Here is a 22056-nt window from a genome sequence, read left to right as displayed (position 1 = left end):
CAGATCTAGCCTCTAGGAATTAGCTTAAGCACTTTTTAAAGCTTTTTATACCTTAACCAACTCTGAAATCCCTGGGCAGAAAGTTTCATCATAAAACGATCTTTAAAAGGGAAAAAAAATCCCTACAAATCCCCTTTTCCTTCTCGTGTTTTAAATCTGCTGCCTGATCTGAGTAAGCATTTGTCCTATTCTGTTAACACCCTGTGTTTTCTGCCTTATTTTGTCTTGGCTCAGTCTGCTACTAGCAGAGACAAAAACAACGTGGCCATGTCAGCACACCAGTGTGAGAGAAATGCTGCCTCCACTGCCAAGATCAGGTGCAATCTGTGTCCCTCTCTTGGGAGCATAGCTGCAGAGGCTGTACCTCAGCATATAGCCAACACTTCAGTACAACTGATCTGTGATCTCTGCTGAAGTGTCTAATTAGTAAGGCACAACACAATCATTAAGGTGCATGCTAAAACAAACCCAAACAGAAATGGATGTTCCACAGTCTTTTATTGTAGCCCTTGCATGGCTGAGCTGCCATCTAGAGGGATGGACTACATATCATCCCAAGAAGAACACATCATAGAGAGAACCATGAATCCTGGAGAATGTTTTCATTTGACAAGATCCTTCATATACTTCCAGCCTTCCATAGTGTATTCACAGGCCCTGGTGGGAGCTACAGATAAAGCAGACATGACTGTCTGCACTCCTGCAAAGAAAGCAGAGAATTATTTTCCCAGGAAGAGTATCATTCAAGCCATAATTCCCAATGTTATTCTAGCATCACGGATCTCTTTAAAGACAGAGATAAAGATCTAGCTTTTTCTGAGAAGCTTTCAAGCACCTGAGGCCTGAGTAATCCTTGGTTCAAATGCAGCTTTATTGTCTCAGTATCATGTGACAGAGAAATTCCAGCTTCAGGACCAGTATAAGGGATAGACAATTTCAAGGTTAAAACAAGGAACTGATACTCATCTAAGTTCAACTTCACTTCTGGTCTTGCCACAGGCTCCACATGTGATTTTGGGTGTGTCACAGTGTTTGTGGGCTGTTTCCTCACAGTTAAATTAAGACTTTGCTGCACCATAGGAACTATAAATTATTTGGTATTTATAACATGCATTGGACTTGAAACATGATCTCTAAAATCCTAGTAATTACAGGAATACTCATCCCCTCTCAAAAGTCAGAAATGGAGCTCAGACACTAGTATATGAAGAGTTCATAAAAGATTCACCTTTTTCAAGAGTAAGCCATGATTTATTTTTTATGCTCTAGTTTCCCTGATCACTATTACCACTACTGATGACCTCATGTTACTGGTCCATAAACTCTTTGTCTAGTTATTGTTGGAGCCACAGACCCCCACCCCGATACTTTACTGAAACATTCAATCTTACATTCTGGGATACAAGAGAGTACCTTGGAGCACTGGCAGTACCCACCAGTAGGCAAGCAAGCTATGTAGGTAAAAGAAGTATTAGCTCCTCCAGAGAGAAAAGGTAAAAAGGTTTATGGGCACACATTTTCCTCTTGATTTCACAATTGGAAATTAAGATAATGAGATAAAATGAACTGCACAAAGTCACTCAGTATGCTAGTTGTGGAACCTGAAGCAGAATACACATCCCTAGTCCAAGACCCAGTGCTCCCTCTACCAGACTACACAATCATCCCTTTCTCGATAATTCGCTTAAGGATGGCAGTACTGAGATAAGCTGCATCACTGTTGATCCTCTGCCCCTTTCACAGTTTAACGAAAAATTTTACCTTTATTCCAGGAATCAGAGGGGGAAAAGTCAATTTTTGGAGTGGGCGGGAGCTAGAAAGAGAAAGACAAAATATCAGCACTTGGAGGTTTCACTTATAAGAAAAGCCACATCACCTTGGAAAAGCTTCATGTCCTCATATCTCGAACATATTTCAGTGCTTGCTGTCTCTAAGTCTCAAAAAGCATCAGACATGTGCCCTAAAGCCTAGACTTTTTTATTTCCTACAGTGTAAAGTAGAGGCAGAAGGCAGTACTTAACATTTGAGTACTCTGAAAAATCACCTCCATAAATAAATACTTAATTACTTACTCCTTAAGTATTTCCCATATTGGATACTATAATAAGCAACTACTTTTCCAACTTTCAGCAAAGGCTTGTCCTGAGGATTTTAAAAACTAATAATTAGTTAAAGACAAGGGTTTCTTCAGGCAATTTAAATTCAACTTGACTGTTAGCAGTCTGACAAATCAGAAGAAGAATCTTTAATTTTTTAAAAGTATGTAGGATCCTTCAATAAAAAGCATACTGAAATATCTCCCAGATCAAGCATGTAGTCTCTCCTCTTTGACCCTGCATAAGCTGGTTAGTTACCTTGTCTGCTTTCAAATGACATCAACAAACAATTTTCTCCCCTAATCCTCTTCAAAGAATTCTTAGTGTGAAATTCAGATTAAACAGCAAAACTTCTGCCAACATCACTGAATCTGAATATCATCCCAATGTTTTCTCCTCCTTATTCAGAGAACATCCAATTTGCTGACAGTGTTTATCTGCATGGTCCTTACCTCCCAGCCTACGTAACTTGTCCATTCTTTGATAGCTGGAGGCAGTACTGTTTGAGCTTTTTTGAGGGCTTCAGCACCTTCTGCACCGCTGCCCAGCAACCCCTGATCATATGCCACATATACAGCAGCTCCAGCCAAGCTTCCTTTGATGATAAACCTGAAAGAATCAAAAGCAGCAACATTTCAGTTCATATTACGAGTATTGTTGCATCTCTCTCAGCAGGTTGTGACTGTAAAATGGAGGGGATCAATAAAGAAACCAAAGGTCACAAATGCTTTCCTCTGAGGTCTTACTTCAGACAAAAAGCAGCAGACAAGTATCTGGCTATCATCTTTTTTTTTTTTTCCCTAAACCAAGTAGTCCCTATCAACTGTGAGAAAGCATATTGTTTGCTTTTTTATCAGCAAGAGTTTTCAAGAATAAAACATGTGGAAGCATCAAAAATCTCTAAGTATGAGCCGCTTTTCTAAGTATGAGAACCACTGGCTTAGACCCTTGATAAAAGAGACAATAGGATTCAGCATGTTAATGATGGGGTTCTTGCCATCTTGTTAATAAGTAATCTGATTAATTTGATAGGTACCAACATCTTACTTAGCTCATTACGATCTGTGTAACATTTAGCCAAGCCTACACGGCCAAGGCTTTTCAAGCTTCCCAGCAGAGCACATACTGTCCTAACACTACAGTTTTACAGCTGTGGTGGCACCCCACAAAACAGATGCGAACACTTGACCCTTATTTATTTTTTCATTATTGATGAAAGATCTGAGGAGAGCAACTTTTCCAGGTTCATAGACAAGAGCGCTACCTCCTCTAAATAAAATAAAAATATACAAAGCTACTGCACACCTGGGGAGGAGGGGAAGAACCTCGCCAGATCGCAGCAACGCAACAGAACTTATGATAGACACAGACACTGGGAGAGGCAGGAGAATCAATACTTAAACCCACGTATCCGCAAGTACTTGGGGGAAGAAGGGCTTCCCCACCGAGGATTTCCCGTTTGCTCCCCAACGCGCCCTTCCAGGCCTCCCCCCGCGCCCCGGCCGGCCACGCAGACCACAAAGCGTCCCCTCAGCACACGGCGCCCCAGGGCCTCAGACCGGCCGCGGGGCTCCTGCCGAGAGCAGCGGCTGCCGGGGCCGGGCCGGGCCGGCACTCACCGGGCGGCGGGCAGCAGGCGGGCGGCCATGGCTGCGCCAAGGGCAGGGCGCCGGCCCCGGGGCCGCCGGGAGCCGGGCACGTGGCCGGGCCGCCCCTCCCCCGGGGGGCGGGCAGGGGAGGTGCGAGGAGGGTCACGTGGTGCCTGCGGCTGAGTCCCCGCGCCGTAAGTTGGGGGGGGAAGCCGCGGGCCGGGGGCTGCCGGGGGGCCGGGGCCGGGGCCGGGGCCTGGGCCGGGGCCGGGGAGCACCAGAGCCCAATGCGAAAAGTTTTGTGAAAGGACAGAACGAACTGAAGCTGTGTTTAGTTAGATGGAGGGAAGAGCAGGGAGTTTGTCCCTCCGGTGCTGCCTTCCTGGCTAATTAACGAGCCAGCCTCGTCTGTGAGGCCGCGCGGAGCTGTCCCGGAGCGGGATTAGCCCCGGCCTGGGGGATGAGCCTGAGCAGAGCAGGCGAGGGACCTACAGCACGCACAGGGCCCCGCGCATGTGAACGGCCGAGCCCAGTACATGCACCCAAACTGAAACAAGGAAAGAAAGACAGAGATGACAGAACCACAGCATGTCAGGGACTGGAAGGGACCTTGAAAGATCACGCAGTCCAGTCCCCCTGCCAGAGCAGGAGCACCTGTATCAGGTCACACAGAAACTCATCCAAGTGGGTTTTGAATGTCTCCGGAGAAGGAGACTCCACAGCCCCCTGGGCAGCCTGTTCCAGTGCTCCCTCACCCTCAGTGTGACAAAGTTTCCTCTCATATTTAAGCGGAACCTCCTATGTTCCAGCTTGCACCCATTGCCCCTTGTCTCATCATCGGCTGTCACCCAGAAGAGCCTGGCTCTGTCCTCCTGACACTCACACTTTACTGATTTAGAAGCATTAATAAGGTCACCCCTCAGTCTCCTCCAAGCTAAAGAGACTCCCTCAGCCTCTCCTCGTAAGGGAGATGCTCTGCTCCCTTAATCATCCTCGTGACTCTGTGCTGGACTCTCTCTCGCGGTTCCCCGTCCTTCTTGAAATGAGGGGCCCAGAACTGGACACAATATTCTGAGTCTTAGAGAGTTTTGTTGACCGACTTTGATGGGAACAGTTACAGCCACTCTCAAGGCCTCCAGACACATCCGTGTGCTGCCACAGAATCCCTGCCTCCCATGACAGTTGCCCTGTTTGCAGTTTTTCATTTTTTCATGCTGTGCAGTCACACCCATAAGCAGTCTCTTGCCGGGCTTCACCCCCACCCCGTTTGCATGGAAGTTCATCCGGGTCTTCAGCATCAATGCTTGTAGCAAGGCTTCAGCCTGTTATTCCTGTCTGCTGCTTCATTTCTGCAGTGTGCAATAGGATGTGCCAGTTATCCTGAAGCACTGTTTTTATGTGGTGAATATTCTCAGCTATGAGCATAATAATTCTTTCATTAATTAAACATTCTGTAAGATTAGATGCAAGTTTTTGTTTGTTTTCTTTCTACAGAGAGAACTCTTACTGTATAGAGGCTCTCTCAGTTCAGAGAGCTGTGGAAATTGACAGCAAAAGACCTCTTTCTTAGAATCAGATGTATTTTCTTTGTATTTTCTTTGTCTTTCCTTTATTTCCCTTTTTTAAAGAAACTAAGCTCCAAACCCTTTAGTCTTTACAAATGCCTGCATAAAATTGGCATAACCAAGTTTGTATTTCCTGGGCAAATTCAAACCATTTGCAGGACTGTGGTGTCCTCTCCCTTCAGTGGGGAAACAGCAACTTTGCAGCATCTTATTCAAGGGTTAAAAGTCAATCTCCCTCCCATCTTTCATTCTCAGCAAAGGTGACTGGCTGTCAGTGGAGAGACACCTCAGGTGTCTCTTTCAGTTCCACACAGTGCCTCACATATGTAAATTCCTTTTTTTTTGTCATGCAAAACCTTTTGTCTCTTGCAGGTTGGCTGACAGCATCAGAGGAAGGAGATTACAGTATTTTGGCTGCAGTGCTCAGCTTTGAGGCTTCGTTCTTTACAACTTTGAGGGATATGAGGCCACTTGGAAAAGTGCTTTGTGCTACAGGGATTATAGCTGTACTTCTAGCTTTCTTCTGGAAAGACACTTTTAACCCAGGTAGACTCACCACAGGGTTCAGTCCAAACTAGAATATAAAATGTGTAAGAGAAGATACTCTATTTCCAAACTTGGAAATATTGGTGGTCTTTTTCTGCCCATGGTTTACCCGAGGTGGAGCCAGGTAGCATGTCAGCTACTGTCTGAGCAGGGTGGGTCAGACTGAGCTTCCTACTCTGTGACTGATAGCGAACCTGGGGTTGCCAGGATGAAGGAAGGAACTGTCTGTTACATATCAGAAGAGCTAGGCTGAGCTGACTGCCATGTGCCAGGGCTCATGAGCTAGGTGAGCTTTCCTGTGACCCAGTCCAAAACAGGTCAAGGTGGCTCGCTACTTGACATGAAATGGCTGGTTATCTGATGACTAGCTTTGTGCTACAGGCACCTGGCAGAAGGGAAAAGTAGCTCATTCTTCAAAGGTTAGGTGATCCTTGATTATTTTCACTCTAGCATCAGAAGGCATTGTTAATCTCATGGCTTCTTTGGGATAGTCCTGCTTCTTTACTAGTTATGGAGAAGCACTGAGCCTTTTGAGAACACACACACACCTTCCTACTTTAGAGCTCTGCCATTAGCCAGGGGCAGCTGCTGTGCTGCGTCCTTTACTTCTATACCTTTTTTTTCATCTTTCCCATGAATAAGAGAGCCTTTCTGGTGCCCGTGTTCTCCTGACTGGAGCCAGTGCTGGGATTGGAGAGCAGATGGCATACCATTATGCCAGATTTGGTGCTGAAATTCTTCTGACTGCTAGGAGGGAAGCTGTGCTGCAGAAGGTAAGAACTTCCTTGTTTGAGGGAAAACATGAGGGTTTTGGACTTTTGCACACACATGCATGCACACACAAACAAATGTTGGCATTTTCCAATGCAACTGTTTTACTCACCAACTGAATTACTGTAAGAAACTTTTAACACTTTCTGGAAAAAAAAAAAAAAAAAAAGTGTATCAGCAGTACATTTTGAGCCTGATTCACTGTTAGTGTCCTCTACCATTCTATCTGTCACCTGGATGGGTTGCTCTGTCTGTGTTATCATACGCCCATGTCTGCTGCAATATACCTTTTTCTTACCAGAAGGCATACTGGGGAGAGGTAATCTAGAAGGAAAATGTTATTTAGAAGGGAGTTTGGCCTGTATGGGAACATGGATATATGTTGTCTGAACTACGGTTCCTATGAGATACTGTGTACCTCTTCAGTGTCCAAGCAATTCTGTTTGTATCTTTTTTGTTAAAGACTACAAACTCTTTGTAATAATGTTTGAACAGCTCAAATAGATGAGACTCCTTTATCTGTAGTATATAAAATGAGACAAAATTGAGAGGTCTCTTTCAGACTGTGGGGATAAGTGACTTGCCTGGAAAGTTCTGCATTATGAAATGATGCAAAAGGAAGGTCAGGGACAGTGAGCATCGTACGCATTAAGACACTTCCTAAAGCCTGGCAGGCATTATTTCAGCAGATAGCTAGATGTACCATTCGCACCTTCACATACTCATCACACTTCTTCTGAAGATTGTCTTTTTGGATGATTCTTGATCCTTTTCCAAGATTTATAGAATCTGCATCTTGCGAAGAGTTACCTCTGTTTAAGTGGGTAGATGAAGTCTTGATGTAAAATGAGCCCTCTGCAGGCTGAATAGTGTTAGATTTAGAATTAAAGTGTGTGTCTTTGTCTAGAATTGACTGTTACTGACTGTAGTGTGGGGAGAAAAAAAGCTCCTTACAGTGCCCTTCTGTTCTTTCCCCTCCCACCCCATTTTGTTTAATCTCTGGGGGAGTGTTGTTTTTCAAGGTGATGGAGAAATGCCTGACACTTGGAGCAAAGAAAGTCTTTTATGTTCCGGCCGATATGTCTTCCCCTTCAGAGCCTGAAAAGGTGGTTCAGTTTGCTGTCCAAAAACTGGGTAAGCAGAAGAAAAATGGCAGATACGGAAGAGTGGAAACAAACTTTGCTGGTTGTTTCAGTTTATATGACATGTTCCTATGTTCAGCAAAGGTGTAGATGACACCTTGCCCTGGTCACCCTTCAGGGATTACAGTTCTCAAGCCATATCTTGCTTTATACTGACATCCAAGTTTGAGGAAACTGATTGGAAATAAATCTGATAACAGTCCTCATCCCAGCTCCTCTGGCCTTGCCAATCTTGGCTTCTCTTTGATAACCCTGGAGTCAAGAGATGTGGCTTTCTGTAATTTACCTAAGTTCAGGAAGCTGTGAAAGGTGAGGTGTCATAATTTTTCAGATGTTCACTGCTTGCCTGGTCAGAACCAAGCCAGAACCCAGGAGGAGTTCTGATTGTGATCTTAATTCTGTTCTGGCTTCATCTTTGGCATCTCTCAGGCTCTCAGATACACAGATAACTCACATTCCAGTAGGAGCTTCCTGCTTCAGCTTCCACATGTCCCTCACTGAGGGGAGTGTTTAGGAAGAGAGGATGTGGCATTTGTAAACACCAGTCTGGGAGTGGCTGACTTTTCAGTTGCTTTTCGTGAGGAGGACTCTTCAGGCAGCATATACAAATGTATTTTGCTAGAGGAGAAAAATATGCAAAAAATATTTGCTCAAAGTACTTTGCTGAAACCATGCCCTCGTAGCAACAGCTACAGTACCTCATACATTCGCTATACATGAGCAGGTACCAGCTGCACACACCCAGCCCTGAGCAGACATAGTGTCTTGTGTTGAGAGAAACAGAAACTAGGAGGTCTGAAAGCAGTGACCTGTTCCTTTAGCAAAGCTGAGTCCAAGACTTCATAGGAGGTTCTTATTTTAACTGATTCACACATCTCATACTCGCAGAGATTCTCAGCCACTCGTTCTTTTGTACTAACAGGCAACAAGATGTGTATGACCAAGTACCCTCTCCAGGCTTACTACTGGTGATAAAAAGGACAAGGAATACCAGCTGTAGAGTCCTCATCATGTTTTTTGGGTTTTGGTTGGTGATCACATGCTGCTATTTGATTGTCTTTCTTTCCCTGTAAGAGTGATTATAATCATTCGCCTCTCCACCCCATCTTATTAGGTTAAGGCTGTTATTAGGCAACATTTTCTATTATACTCACTGTCCGTTTGTCCATTGCCTGAGTGCCTTAATTACTTCATTATTTTTTTGGTTTTCTTGCTGTGAGTGTCTTAAGAAATTGTCTTAAATTGTGCTGCGATCTGGATGACCTGCCAATCCAGCAGCCATCAATATATGATAATTCTTAGGCCTTTTGCTATTCCTGCTGGTGTTTTCACACATATGCATTCTCATACCAATCTTAATTTTTCTGTTATAATTCTCTGTACTTAGAACTTTAAAAATAGAGTGCACCACTGGAATTAAATTCCAAGTCTGCATTACCCTGAAATATCATTACAGAAAGCATCTGTTAAAGAAAAGGAGCTTTCATTCCAGTTCTACCCTTGAGAAGCAGGCACAGCTGCTGTCAGATGGACGTGTTTAATGTCTCCATGCTGAAGCATTTTCCAGCCTCCTCAGGGGCTGGTTCAGCCCTCCTGCTGGCATTTCTGAGTTCCTCAGTGACTGACTGGGGACAGCCACCCTATTTCACTGTTTTTTCTCCTGTACACAGGGGGACTGGATTACCTAGTGTTAAACCACATTGGCAATTCCCCTTTCCAGATGTGGAATGGAGATGTGGAATACACCCGCTGGCTCATGCAGGTGAGGATTCCCAGCAGGAAGAGCTCATCTGGAATTGAGTGAGTCTAACCTCCTGAGACAACTTCAAGAGGCTTAAAGACAAATTCAAGCCTGTGGCAATAGCTTAGAACAAACCTTTTATTTCATTTGTGTGTCAAGTCACATGGTTTGTCACTGGACTAGGTGTTTTGCTTAGTTATGCTGGTGTATATATGTGCAGAAGAATGTCTGGGAAAAACTTCAATTCTTCTCTCTTTCATTCTGTCCTTCTTATCTCCCATTAGCCCAGAACTGTTAGAAATTGCTATGGTAGGTACAGGCAGTTGCACAATGTGGAGTAAAGAATGACATACAGAGAAATCAGGGACAGATAATTATCTCTTGTCAAGACATTTGTATGTTATAGCCCAGGAATAACCTTCATTCTGACTCTTCTCCATTGCATTTTCTGGAATCTGAAAGGTTTACATATGCACTACCTATCCCTGTTCTCACAGAGATGATTCTTTCCTCCTGATGTTTGAAATAACAAATCCAAGCCATGCTCAATTTAATATGAACACTGAGTTAGCTTTCTGGCTCATGATGACCTTCTCTCCAAACAATCTTGCTCCTTCCATGACTACTTTATCATTTTAGGTGAATTTCTTTAGTTATGTGGCCCTCACAACAGCAGCTCTTCCCACCCTGGAGAAGAATAAAGGCTCTCTGGTGGTCGTCTCTTCCCTCACAGGTTAGTGTTTGTAACTGGCACAAGTGCTGTTCTTGTCAAAACCATGGTTCCCAGCACACACTGTTTCTCTGTGTCCTTCAACAGATGTTCAAGCTGTGCTTTTTCTAATATTAAGCAGGATGGTGGCTGGCTGGGCTTCTTGCTTTCTGGAAGACCTTCTCTGTGTTGCATCTTTTTGTATTCCCTTGTAATTTTGCTCTTTACTTAGCATGCACCCTGATCTACTTGTTTGGCTCCAGTCCCTCACACCCAGACCCATTTCCTGCTTTTCTGACACAGCATTAAAACCTTCCTGCTGCTCTAAGGCCTTCTGGCTTTGGCCAGCCTAAATAGCAGTCTGCCAAGTAGCTGTACCTACTGTACGGGATGGAAAGGCAGGAAAAAGCCTTCAGTGTGTCTGCTCAAGGGCACTGCATTCACCACAGCTGTGGTCCTTCCCTGCAACCTACTGTGCTTGGGTGACTGGGAACTACCATGGCCAGATATACCACCATGTGACCCAGTCCCTGTGGTTACATGAAATGGGGCGCCATCCATCCTACAACCACTTTCCTGGTCTTTTCCATTCTCTTCTTCTCCTTTCCAGGGAAAATACCCACTCCCTTCACCACTTCTTACTCTGCCACCAAGTTTGCTTTGGATGGATTCTTCAGCTCACTGCGCCATGAACTCATCATGCAGAAGAGAAACATCTCTGTCACACTGTGCATCCTGGGCCTGATTGATACTGATACGGCATTAGAGAAAACCAGGTATGTATTTGGAGGAGGGTGTGAGTCTGCGAGGGAGTGTCTGCAGGAACACATCCCTTGAAAGCATGCAAAGAAGTGCAAACAACTGTATTTAAGATGGTGTGGGCATCTGTTTGGATGTGCTTGAAAACTAACATGAAGAGTACATCTGCTTGGATACATCGTATGGGTGTGTGTCCACCTCTGCGTGGAACATGAACATGCAGAACCGTGTGGTAGTCATTCTGCATAGTTAAAACCACAACAGGGACTAGCTTTGAGTGATTCTTGATTCATTCTTTCCAGGGGTAAAGTGTACCTAACTGCTTCTCCTGCTGCTGAAGCAGCACTCGCCATCATCCAAGCGGGTGCCACCAAGGTGCAGGAGGTTTTCTACCCGTGGTGGCTGCAGTACACATGCAGCCTCTGGGTTTTGTTCCCCTGCCACCGGAACCAGGTTTTACAGAGTTACTATAACTACAGCAGCCCTTGAAGGCTGCACAGTCTCAGTCTCCTCTCCTGTACTACACCCCTTCTAATTATAGTCACCCCTGTCCCACTAAGCATTCCGGTCAACCATCACTATCAGTTGGGAGCAAGACAGCAGTGGTGGAAAAGTAAGTTTAGCTCATTTCATAAGACTCTGCTTGAACTCCCTTTCATCCTGCATCAGTCATAGTTCTGATTTTTCTGACTAGTAGTCAGAGATCCATTCCCCCTGTTCACTGTGTCTGAGCTTTCCACCCATTTTCTTTCCTTCAGCCTCACCTGTCTGCTCTTACCACCTCAAGTTCTTCCCTCAGCTCCATCTGTAATGCCTGAAGGTTATTAGTGCCTCATATTCTCTGCCAAGGGTCAAGCAACAGTCTTCAGCAGGAACAAAGTGTTCAGAGCCCTTCCAACCTTTTCTAACAGATGCTGCAGTGTTTGGCACCAAAGCTGAGGCGGGCTCTGCAGGTTTATTGGGCATTGCTTGGGAACGGCAAACCAGGCACATATGGTTGTTTTCCCCTCTTGCTAATGTAGAAGTGCTACTGTGGGTGTTGCATTTCAGGAGTGGATTCACCTTCCCTTATTGTTCATCAGGTACTTGGAGTGCTAAAACGAGTCAGCACTCAGCTGAGTGCTTTCCCTCCATCCACAGCCAGTTTCCCAGCATGGATAAAGAACAAATATCTTGGAGAGGAAGGTGGGGGTTCTTTCCTTTTCATGGCTCTGGGAATGACAAGCAGAACTGTTATGCCCATATTCTGCTTTTGCTGATGAACAGTAGCCAGGTTGGGGAAGCAGAATAACCCCCTACCAGCACCCCCAACTTCTGCCTACCAAGTATGATTCTTCTTCTATGTAGGAAGAATGCAGCTTGCAGTACTCTGTGTGACAAGACCAGAGCCTGCTGGGACCAAGGGCTTCTGGGGGTGTGTATCAAGGTGTTTCCCAGGCCAGGACAATTTGATGTGCACAGAGCAAAAATAGAAGAGGAAAGAAAGACCCTGTTGTGAGAGTTTGGCGTTGTGAAAACAATACTTTTGCTGGTTTTATATTGCAGTCATATTAAACTGAGCGGTACATATCAGCCTTCCTCCCTGCTTATGCTTCCCCTTGAAGGAACTCAAGGTGGCAAAGCCAAAGGCAGTGAGGTGCAAAAACCTGTGGCTTTCTGAGTCAGCCCCATTGTCCGGTCCTTGCTTCTGTGCATGCAAAACTCCAGCATGGTTGACACAGGTGAATCTGGAGCTGGGAGTGTTTTCTGAGTGATTTGGGCAAAGTGTGCGTTTGTTTTTTCATCCCCACGTACCTATTCCCTCACTGGAAGGACTCAATCCTTTAGCCTGTTCTTCCTTCCCTCACCCCTCTGTCTTTTCCATCTGCTTTTTGTCCCCAAGATTTATTTATGTCCCCAAGCTCTTATTTAGCCCCTTTACTCACGATTGTCCCATAGAGGAGGAATAGCAGTGTCTGGAAGCCATGCAAGGCTGGTTACTAACCTGTGTTTTCAAAGGTGTTAAAACTAGAATAAAACTTAGGTTTATGGTTTTTTCCTCGTCTACTTTACTAATTCGGATACGGATTGTCTGTTACTAGTACACCAAATCTTGGGTGTTGAGAAAGCTGCTTTGGTTCACCGCCGGTGGCAACAGAGGGGCGCTGGGAGCGGGGGGCCCCGGAGCGGGGCCGAGGCCGGCGGATGCGGTGCCTGAACCCCCGCGGGGCGGGGGGCGGCGAGAGAACGGCGGTGAGGGGGGCGCCCGGAGCGGGGGCCGGGGGAGACCCCGCCCCCTCGGAGGGGGCCGGGCGAGCGGCAGCGCCGGATTGGCTGAGCCCGAGGGATATGCAAATCGGCCGCGGCCGGGAGCTTCTCCGGTCGGCGGGAGGCCCGGCAGCCCCGCCCCCTGCCTCGATCGGCGGGCGGCTCCTCCAACCGCCAACCGCCACGGCCTCGGGGCTGGCGGCCGGGAGCCGGGGGGGCGCGGCGGGAGCGGCGCGCGGCAGGGAGAAACTTCGGGAAGCGGCGCCGGGGCTGGCGGCGGCTGGGCGGAAACCGCGGGCGGGGCCGAGGGGAGCGGGAAACGGCGCCGGCCTGCGGGAGCAGCGGGCCCGGCCGCGGGGCATGCGGTGCCGTGAGCGGTTGTCTTCGGGTGTAAGCACTGGGTGAGAGCGGGTGCAGCCAACACACGGAGTAAAACCCAAGTGACTTAGGAAGTAAAACTTTTATTAAATAAATTTAAGATTTTTTTAGACCAGAGCAAGGCATTGGACATTGATGAAGCTTGTATCACGCCTGTACCGGTGTACAGTCACATCAGTAACTGTGATGGAAAAAATTGTAAATGCTTGTTTTAAACGAGCTTGACCTAGCATTTCCAAAATTCCCCCTTTTTTTCTTCCCATTTTGCATTTGTTGGTCGTTTTATTTTTTTGTTCAAAATTAGGTTAAATTTAAACTTCATGAAATTAATTGTAGCAGAAATAAAGTACATTATACAAATCACATACATAATAGATGTTAAGTATAAAAATGGTATTTACAATAAGTAAACATGGACTATAGAAACACACAGACTCCCACAGCTTCATCCATCTCTCTTGTAAACTCTCAGCATTCGATACAGAGGGGTGGTTCAGGAGATCTGAAGGTACTTAAAGAACTATGCCACAGACATCTGAACAAAGGGAAACTGGAGGAGGATGAGAGGTGGCCGAGGTCCTCTCAAGTCCCTGGATCTCTCTTCAGGATCAATTGCATCAACCTTTCTCCACCAACCCTCTGTTCACATTTGAACACAGACATGCACATACATACACACAGAAATGTTCTTGACACCTTATCAAATTCTGGAATAATGAAGCTATTTATTCAGGAGGGTTTTGTTTGTTTGTTTGCTTTTGTTTTTGTTTTCTTCTTCCTTCTTTCCTCTTTATTTTAATAGAAACTAGAAAAGACTGAAGTCATTAAAGGGTTTTGCCTTGTCAGTATGACCCGCACACGCTCAGGGATCTTTTTTAAGCTCTGAATTACGTTCTGTGCTTAAGTGTATGTATATATGTGTGTGTATATATATTCTGCATAATCCCTCCCTTGGAGGGAGTGGTGGGGGAAAAAAAAGAACGACAACCACCTTTCAACATACTATCCTTGTGTCTGCTTGTGAAAGCTTTGCAGAGGGTGCAAGAGGTGAGTCTTCTTGCCAAATTCAGATGGAGAATATGTCCTGTGTGGTCTGTGAATCAAAAATGCCTGCTAGCCAGCTTTAGGCCACTTCCAATACAAGGAAGCAGCGTGTGGCCCCTGGGAGGTTTCTGTCACTATTTTGGAGATGGCATTTGCTCACACTTTCATCTTCTCCCTTGATCAAAAAAATGCCCTGTTACCACGAAGAGCTATGAAGTTGGGCCAGTACAATGTGTGGGGAGGCAGTACAGCTCCTGTAGGTAAAAGGGTTGATTTCCTGTGCTTTCAGCCTAATTGAGGAGTGCTCACGATAGGCTTTGGCACCAAATTCCAGGAGCTTGGTCTGCAGAAGCCCTTGGAAGGGTAAGACAGAAGCTCTTGAGATCCTTAACCAGGCTGGTGCTAAGGTTGGTGGGTGAGTGACTTGAGCTGAGCAGCTGGCTGTGCCCTAATCCTGGAGGTATGTGGTTCTCTTTCTCCTTGCTTCTTGTTAATGTTGAGTAGAGAGATGTGCTCACTCTCTTGCTCTCTGTCCATCCAGGCATCTTCTCAAAATGTTCAGGTCTATTTGCAGTGCCTCCTGAGAAGACACTGCTGCAGAGGTAAACCCTTAGCTTCCAACCCCTCTTGCAAGGAGTCAGTCTCTGAATGGAAAAATTTGGTCCTGTGAGTCACTTCAAAAACAAACAAAAAAGAGATTGTATAATACTTATATTTATCTAGGAAAGGGGCAGGAGATGGGGTGGGTGGGAGGAACAAAGCTAAAGTTCCATATGCCACAGCAGTAACCTAGAGACACACCAGTGGGTTTTCTTGGTCCATGCACTCCAAGCACATCCCAAGAGGAAGAGCTTTGGGTTCCCAGGGGCTGCTCATTTTCTGGTCCCTTTTGCTATACACCACATTAGTAGCATATATGTGAGTCTGTCGTGGCAAGAATCTTGCTGCTGGGCAGATACTGATTCTTCTCTTCAATTTCCATGATTTTAGGAAGGAGGGCAGAAGGAGGATGGGGTGAGTAAGTGGGGAGCAGAGGAAGGAAAGAGATGGCATCAAAAGAGTTGATAAATTGACAGGCCTGTCTGTAAATCAACTTGAAGCATAAATTCTTCCTATAGCTTTCCCTTCACCTGAATAGAAAGGGAGGAGGGAGGGAATTGGGAGATTAGGAAGACATCTGTGCAAACGTCAGGCTTTGAGTTGCTGCTGCTTCAATGTAGAGGAAGATGACCCCAATTAGATGGGATCAAGATCGGCCCCCTCTTGCTCCCAGTCTGTTGGCTCACGGGAACTAGCTCTATGACAGCCAGCTCTCACATCAGGCAGCTCTTCTGTGGCCCTTCAGAGCATCACCTGGGGCTCATAAGCATCTCTTGATGATGTGGCTACCAGAGAAGGATTAACAGATCCCTCAAGGCTCAGCTGACATTGTAGCAACCATTGAGTGCAGCTGTGTAGCTATGGGGATAGGCACTGCAGACCACAATACAGGCTTAGCTGTGCTCCGGACTCTTTCCATAGGCCTTAATTTCACAGGAGATAAAAGAAATAGGAGCTAGCTGTCATGAGTACACTGAACTATTTCCAGACATGGCCCTCTCTTGCCCCAATTCTAGTTTATTGTCCCCACCTGAGACAGGAGCACTTGGTTTCTCTGTGGTAACTGCTGTGCTAGGACTGCCCTGAACAAAGCAGAAAATCATTGTGTGACTGCATCGGGAGGTAATTGTCTTCTGAACAGTTTTTCTGTGATCCCTACAAGGCATGGGATTGTCCCTTCTTACCCATGAAGCATTGTCTCCAGGCGAATTTCAGGGCACATGCAACAGGTGAGAATAGACCTATTGGATTTTAAGACCTTTTTAGGAAGATTAATAGTTTATGGGATGTGGCAGAAAGTAAGCTGAAGCCTTACTTAGACTACAGACAGGTAATCTGAACCCATCTGGCTAACAGGTACCTGACTGTACTGATAGGTCTTGCCTAGCCTCACCTGTGTCCTCTGCCCATGGGTCCCGGAGCCTCACTTCAGCTCAGGCCTGTGCCTTCAGTCCTTGTCTGATCTGTGTGTCACAGATGTGAGAGTTTCCACCTTAGCCATAGCTGTGAACATGCCCAGTCATGCAGCTTGCTATCTGGACCTCAACCCCTGGATCGTCTTCCTATCTTGATGTTGGATTTGTCTAATACATTTGCTTGGCAATCACTGGACTACGTCTGACCCTCTTTACCAGTCCTGATAGTGATACTGGCCTGCAGATTAACTCCCTAGCTTGGCCTTGGCTTTGCCTTATTGCCACAAACTTGCCTGATGATCTTGGCTCTTGTTGAACCCAGCTATTGTCTCCAGGCTTGTCCTGGTTGCGTGCTCAAGTACCGTAGGCCTGGGCCCTGGCAGGAAAGGTCTCTACATTGCTATCTGCATCACTGTGTTCAGCTCCTGGCTCCCCACTCCTCAGGGAGAAGCCAGCTCTTGCTGCCCCCACCAGCAATGGCCAGCACCATGTAGGAACTGGACTGTGATGGTGCTAGATTTACCTGTGCTGCAGAAGCAACTCCTGATTGTTCACTCCTGTCAGTAGGGATGGTTAGCATCCTTGGGTCGTTTCAACTGGACCTTCAAACGTTTCATGCCAATCTGGAAGCCATTCATGGCCTGAATAGCAGTTTGTGCACTGGATGGGTTGTCAAAGCTTACAAAACCTGAAGGACAGGACACAGACACAGATAGTAGCAGCACTGTTGGTTCCATGCTCAATGCATGTATGTCCTAGTTATGTCATGCTCCCTTTGCCTCAGGGCAACAGCACTCACCAAAACATTTGCTCTGGTTGGTGGCACGATCCATGAACACCTTGGAGGAGATGATATTGCCAAAGGGTAGGAACATCTGCATCAATTCATTGTCTCCAAACTCCTGAGGGAGATGGTAGATGAAGAGATTGCAGCCTTCAGGACCTGCAGGCATGAGGGTAATGGGGAGAGACAAAGCACAGAGACAGCCCCCAAAGGGACAGGGAAAAGGGCTCGACTCAGAGCACAGCACTGATAGAGAACCCCAGCACTGCCTCTTTTTGTCTTGACCTCCCCTTGCTTGTCTCAGTTACTGGATCAAGGGTACTGAGAGCTCTCCAAAACCATCTGGGAGGCAATATAGAGAGCTAAAGGTTCTGGAGAGCAGACTCACTTTCAGAGCTTGCCCAGTTCCCACCTGGAGTGCTGGAAATGACAACTCTCTGTGAGCATATGGGTGCTGTTGTACTGAAAGGGAATCAGCTGAGGTAACAGCTCCACGTTCATAGCTTCCCCAGACTTGCTCAGCACTGCCCCAAGCAGTAGATAGCTCTATGTGAAAGCTGCAACTCCTCCCTGCCGACAGCCATGCAGTGGTTGCACTCAACCCTTGAGTCACAGCCCAAACTGGAAATCTCCTGGATTGCCACACGTCCTACTTATGGGCTAACCTGGTCCTGCCAACTCCTTCACTTGGTCCATGTGAGTGTGATAAGCACGGGGAGCTGTTCCCTTGCCAACACCTGCTGTGCGAAGCAGGAGCAGACAGAGAATTCATTTGCCTTCAAGTTCTGTCCAGGCCAGTTTTGAAATAAGCTGAAAAACAAACCCTGATGCTAGGAAGACCAAGGAGAGAGGACAATACATTGGAGACACTGGATTGACTGATACCAATGTGGTTCTGGCATCAGCAAAAATAAAGTATCCTTCTCCCCAGCCCGTGTAGGGAAGGTGCTGACTTTCCTTTGCTAACCTTTAATGCCAAAGCTTGGTGGTCTAGTGATTCTTGCCTGCATTGTATGAGGCAGCAGCTGGCCAGGGATAAGCTCAGAAAGTTAGCATTGACCAGCAGCTTGTCTCTTCCAGTCCACTCACTGCAGAGGCAAGGCTGGTTCTGTAACCCAGATCCAATATAAATGATGAAAGATTTGTGCTGCTTCCTTTCCATCAGCTCTGGGTGCAGGAGCTGAGCACAACCCCCAGCCCCATCCTGCACACGCATTCCCACCCTAATCCTCACCTTCACGTTGCTGCTGCTGCAGAATGGGAGGTGGCTGAGGGATGCTCTGAGCGATGGGAGTGATGGAGGTGGTTGGATACACAGCTGTATTCCAAGGAGACAGAACAGTTTACCTGAGGATCTTATCAGCCGCACAAGGGCTCAAGGAAGACAAGGGAAGCTGGTACCTGCATACTGCTGAACTCCTGTAAAGGCTGGGTGCAAAGTCTCTGCTACCGAGGGACTCTGGGCTGCAAAGAAGAACATAATCAGACACACAGCTAAGGGAATCTCTCAGACATAGGCTCCAGTGAATCTCAGTTTCTCTCTGGAAGGGGGCTAGAATCATAGGTTGGAAAAGACCTCCAAGATCATCTGGTCCAGTTGTCTCCCTACCACCAATATTACCCACCAAACCACATTCCTAAGCACCACATCCAACCTTTCCTTAAACACCCCCAGGGACCATGACTCTACTACATCCCTGGGCAACCCATTCCAATGCCTGACCACTTTTTCTGAGAAAAAAATTCTCCTAATTTCCAACCTGACCTCCCCTGGCGCAACTTGAAGCTATTCCCTCTTATCACATCACTAGTTATCTGCAAGAAGAAGCTGACCCCCAGCTCCCCACAACTTCCTTCCAGGTAGTTACTTTCAGGTAGAAAACGTGTTTGGTGTGGGAATCCAGAAAAAAGAAGCTAACTGCAGTTGCAAAGGTCTCTGGATGTTTTCTTCCTGTGCTCCATACCTGAGTATGGTACAAAGCCATTGGTGTAAACCGTTTCCAAGGTTGGGTGGCCACTTGCGAATGGTACCACACTAGTAAATCCATTTGAAATGGGTGCCACCAGTCCGGGCACACCTGTTGTTCCCAGGAGAGGAGGTGAATGCAGCCCTGCAGAGCAAGAAAGGAGATACCATGTGAGACAAGGTCCCGCAAAGCCTGTGCTCCCTCATATCTGCCTGTCAAGACTGCTGTGTATGAAGCTCTTACTTCTAGTTGGCACTTGCAGGTGTCAGATAATAGCACTGGAGCTTTCACAAAATTCGAGGCAGCACTGGTAAGAAGAGTGTGTACAGCATTGCTAGTTCTGGCTGCTGTCAGAGCTTTGGGTTACAACACTTTTAATCCAGGTTTGTATAGCAGCTAGAGTGCTACAGCCCTGTTCTTGACAGGTGTTCAAACCCAATGTGCATTACGACTGATATTGTTATTGGGGATGATGATAATGAGTAACAGCACTGCTGTACTCAGTCAGGTGCGATCCTGGGAACTTGGTCATTCTTTACTATAATATACTGAAGGGACCAACTGTTCCAGAGAGGAATGTAAGCTAAACACATAAGGCTGTCAGGGAGGGTGCAGGAAGTTGTGCAGAATTAAGTACTACCACCTGCAGCGGCTCACTGTTAGAAAATAAGGGGACTAATGCAGAGGCTGATCCCAGAAGACTGTGGTAACTTTTTACCTGCGTGAGCACTATGCTTAGTGCTGGAGCAGTGGGCTTAGCAGTAGGCAAAGGTCTTGCTGCGTCCTGGCCCACGCCAGGCCTCACCTGATGTCTGTGCAATAGGAGTGGCTGGCAGCCCGTTGAGACTGACGGCACCAATCTGCTGGATGTGGCACGGGGAAAAGGCGACGCCGGGACTCAGGTAGCTGCCGTGGGAGGTGGAGAGGACGGTCGTCTGCTGCTGCATCAGCTGCAAAGCAGGGCCACGGGCCGTCAAAGCCCTGCGCAGCCAGGGCCAGGCACCACTCCGGGCCTCGGGTCACCCTGGGCCTCGCGCGCTTGGGGCCAGCTGGCCGCTGGGCTCCCGCTGTGTGCCCCAGAGCTGCCCACATCCCAGCGGGCCCTGGCAGTACCAGCCGCCTTGCAGCCCTTGGAGCCCCGTGACGACCAGGTGCAGCCCCAGGCCAGCACTCCTCAGCCAGCAGCCGGGGGCAGTGTCACGCAGCAAGGCGCAGGGAAGGTGATGGGGCCCTCCCTGCTCAGGGAGCTCTACAGTAAGGAGAGACGGGGAAGGGGCGCTCAGCCCCCTCTCTCAGCACTGCCTCTTTTCCTGGGGCTGTGCCAAGTGTTAAATAACCCAAGGGACTCAAGAAGCGCAGCCCAAACCCCTCTCCTTTTGCCCAGCTTCTCCAACGGGCTGTGAGACACGGCACCCATTCTGGTAGATGCACAACCCAATGTCTGCCCAGGTCACGCAGGACGTGTGATTCCCTAAGCTTGGCAGCCTGCACCTGGGACTGGAGGCTGGCTGCTCTTCTGGGTCCCGTAACACAGCTGACCGTGCAGAGGTGTGTGCTGCAAAAGAAGGGGACTAAGTTTGGGCATGGGGATAGGAGGAAGACAAGAAAAGTCCTTCTTGTCCTGTTTGGCCACGAACTACTGCCATGGGGCATAAGATTAAATCAGACTATTTGCAGGGTGCGGCAGCAACAAAGATTATCTTCTGGATGCAAAATGATCTAGCCCCCTTTATAAGCCCTGTCTTCACTGTCAGGCAAGATGAGCTGGGGATGCATAGGTGCAATGCTCTGGAAACTACTGTTCCACAGAAGGAGCTGGGGTGGCACATAGCAAAAACAAGAAAAACACAAATCATCTTTATGTTAACTACAAGTGTATCCCACTGCCTCCTTTGCAACATTAATCTACCACACTCATGTAACCTGCCACCTCTACAAGTGGCTGAGTCTGCCAGCCTGATTCAGGTCTCAGCTGGAAGACCTGGTAACTGACAAGTTCACATCTAGCTGAACCTTCCCTTCATTTCCTCCATACCACAGTTATTACTGGTGCAGGAAAAAAAAAAAAAAAAAAAAAAAAAAAGGAAAAAAAAGAGTAATTGCCTAGTTCCATGTCATTGCTGTCTCTCTATGTTGACACAAGCAAAGCAGCTGGGGTGGAACTGGCTGCACAGGGTGGCGCAGGTTCGGGGGAGAGCCCTGTAGTGCCTCCTCCTGCCTGGGGGGTTGAAGCAGCCACCCAAGCTCACCATGCAGCAGTCTCTGCACTGACAGCAAAGGGGTTCACTACCACTTGCCCCCAGAAAGCAGGTGCCCTGGAATCATTTAATCTGTTAGCATCCATGTTGTCTTTGGAGTGATTCCCCTGGAGCAGGACTGAACTCACATTACTGGGAACCACTGACCTGGAGCCACAGCAAAACGCGATCTTCCTGAGCGCGTTGAAGTCCTGCTAAAGAAGGCATCCCTTTGACAAACAGCCTGCACATATTCCTAGTCCTATCTTTACACTTTCTCCATTTAAGCACGCAGAAACCAATGCATTTCTTACCTACTAGATTAATATTGATTTTTTTTTTCTCATTAATGCCTGGTCTTTGCCAGGTTCTAGCTGGAACAAGACCTGCAATCAAATGCAAATGCACCAAACTAGCATGCTGAAATAGTTTTCATTATATGAATCAAATTACTTTAATGAACCAT

The 22056-nt window shown here is 47.1% G+C and overlaps 3 protein-coding genes across 12 annotated transcripts in view; 1 reads left to right on the top strand and 2 right to left on the bottom strand.

Annotated features, from left to right (window-relative positions):
* Window positions 1–479: 479 nt before the first annotated feature.
* MICOS13 (mitochondrial contact site and cristae organizing system subunit 13) lies at window positions 480–3814 on the bottom strand. The gene is made up of 4 exons (XM_082780281.1): window positions 3716–3814; window positions 2549–2705; window positions 1762–1813; window positions 480–700 (listed from the first exon to the last, which is right to left on the bottom strand). Exons 1-4 carry the CDS (start codon window positions 3742–3744, stop codon window positions 603–605), a joined length of 336 nt encoding a protein of 111 aa, XP_082636407.1. The 5' UTR covers window positions 3745–3814; the 3' UTR covers window positions 480–602.
* A 38-nt stretch (window positions 3815–3852) lies between these two features.
* On the top strand, window positions 3853–12945 carry HSD11B1L (hydroxysteroid 11-beta dehydrogenase 1 like). The gene is made up of 8 exons (XM_082780171.1): window positions 3853–3879; window positions 5623–5796; window positions 6439–6569; window positions 7590–7701; window positions 9380–9471; window positions 10090–10183; window positions 10770–10935; window positions 11221–12945. Exons 2-8 carry the CDS (start codon window positions 5712–5714, stop codon window positions 11405–11407), a joined length of 867 nt encoding a protein of 288 aa, XP_082636297.1. The 5' UTR covers window positions 3853–3879; window positions 5623–5711; the 3' UTR covers window positions 11408–12945.
* Window positions 12946–13485: 540 nt separating this feature from the next.
* The window catches only part of CELF5 (CUGBP Elav-like family member 5), a 38653-nt gene continuing 30082 nt past the window's right edge, over window positions 13486–22056 (bottom strand). For 5 of the 10 annotated variants that reach the window (XM_082780225.1, XM_082780229.1, XM_082780228.1 and 2 more), the window contains 7 exons: window positions 20159–20303; window positions 19351–19497; window positions 18788–18850; window positions 18621–18704; window positions 17402–17545; window positions 17126–17290; window positions 13486–15231 (listed from right to left, as the gene is read on the bottom strand). In XM_082780225.1, coding sequence (XP_082636351.1) covers window positions 17163–17290; window positions 17402–17545; window positions 18621–18704; window positions 18788–18850; window positions 19351–19497; window positions 20159–20303 — 711 coding nt within the window. In that variant the 3' untranslated portion in view covers window positions 13486–15231; window positions 17126–17162. Of the gene's footprint in view, window positions 15262–15388; window positions 16429–16580; window positions 16651–17125; window positions 17291–17401; window positions 17546–17574; window positions 18495–18620; window positions 18705–18787; window positions 18851–19350; window positions 19498–20158; window positions 20304–22056 lie in introns of those variants that run through there. The other 5 variants (XR_014319124.1, XR_014319125.1, XR_014319126.1 and 2 more) reach the window with 5 other exon arrangements.

Source organism: Aythya marila (assembly GCF_965140915.1).
Source record: "Aythya marila genome assembly, chromosome: 27".
Classification (NCBI taxonomy): Eukaryota; Metazoa; Chordata; class Aves; order Anseriformes; family Anatidae; genus Aythya; species Aythya marila.
The sequence above is the reverse complement of the archived record's forward strand: the minus strand, read 5'-3'. Positions and strand labels throughout refer to the sequence as shown.

What these genes read in the sequence shown, in the direction of transcription:
- MICOS13 (XM_082780281.1), bottom strand. Translation starts at nt 3,744, where the DNA reads ATGGCCGCCCGCCTGCTGCCCGCCGCCCG. An exon ending in CAAGTTACGTAGGCTGGGAG is followed by an intron (nt 1,814 to 2,548) that starts GTAAGGACCATG and finishes TTCTCTTTCTAG; the next exon opens with CTCCCGCCCACTCCAAAAAT. An exon ending in CTCTGATTCCTGGAATAAAG is followed by an intron (nt 701 to 1,761) that starts GTAAAATTTTTC and finishes CTTTCTTTGCAG; the next exon opens with GAGTGCAGACAGTCATGTCT.
- HSD11B1L (XM_082780171.1), top strand. Translation starts at nt 5,712, where the DNA reads ATGAGGCCACTTGGAAAAGTGCTTTGTGCTACAGGGATTATAGCTGTA. An exon ending in GAAAGACACTTTTAACCCAG is followed by an intron (nt 5,797 to 6,438) that starts GTAGACTCACCA and finishes CCCATGAATAAG; the next exon opens with AGAGCCTTTCTGGTGCCCGT. An exon ending in GGTCGTCTCTTCCCTCACAG is followed by an intron (nt 10,184 to 10,769) that starts GTTAGTGTTTGT and finishes TCTCCTTTCCAG; the next exon opens with GGAAAATACCCACTCCCTTC.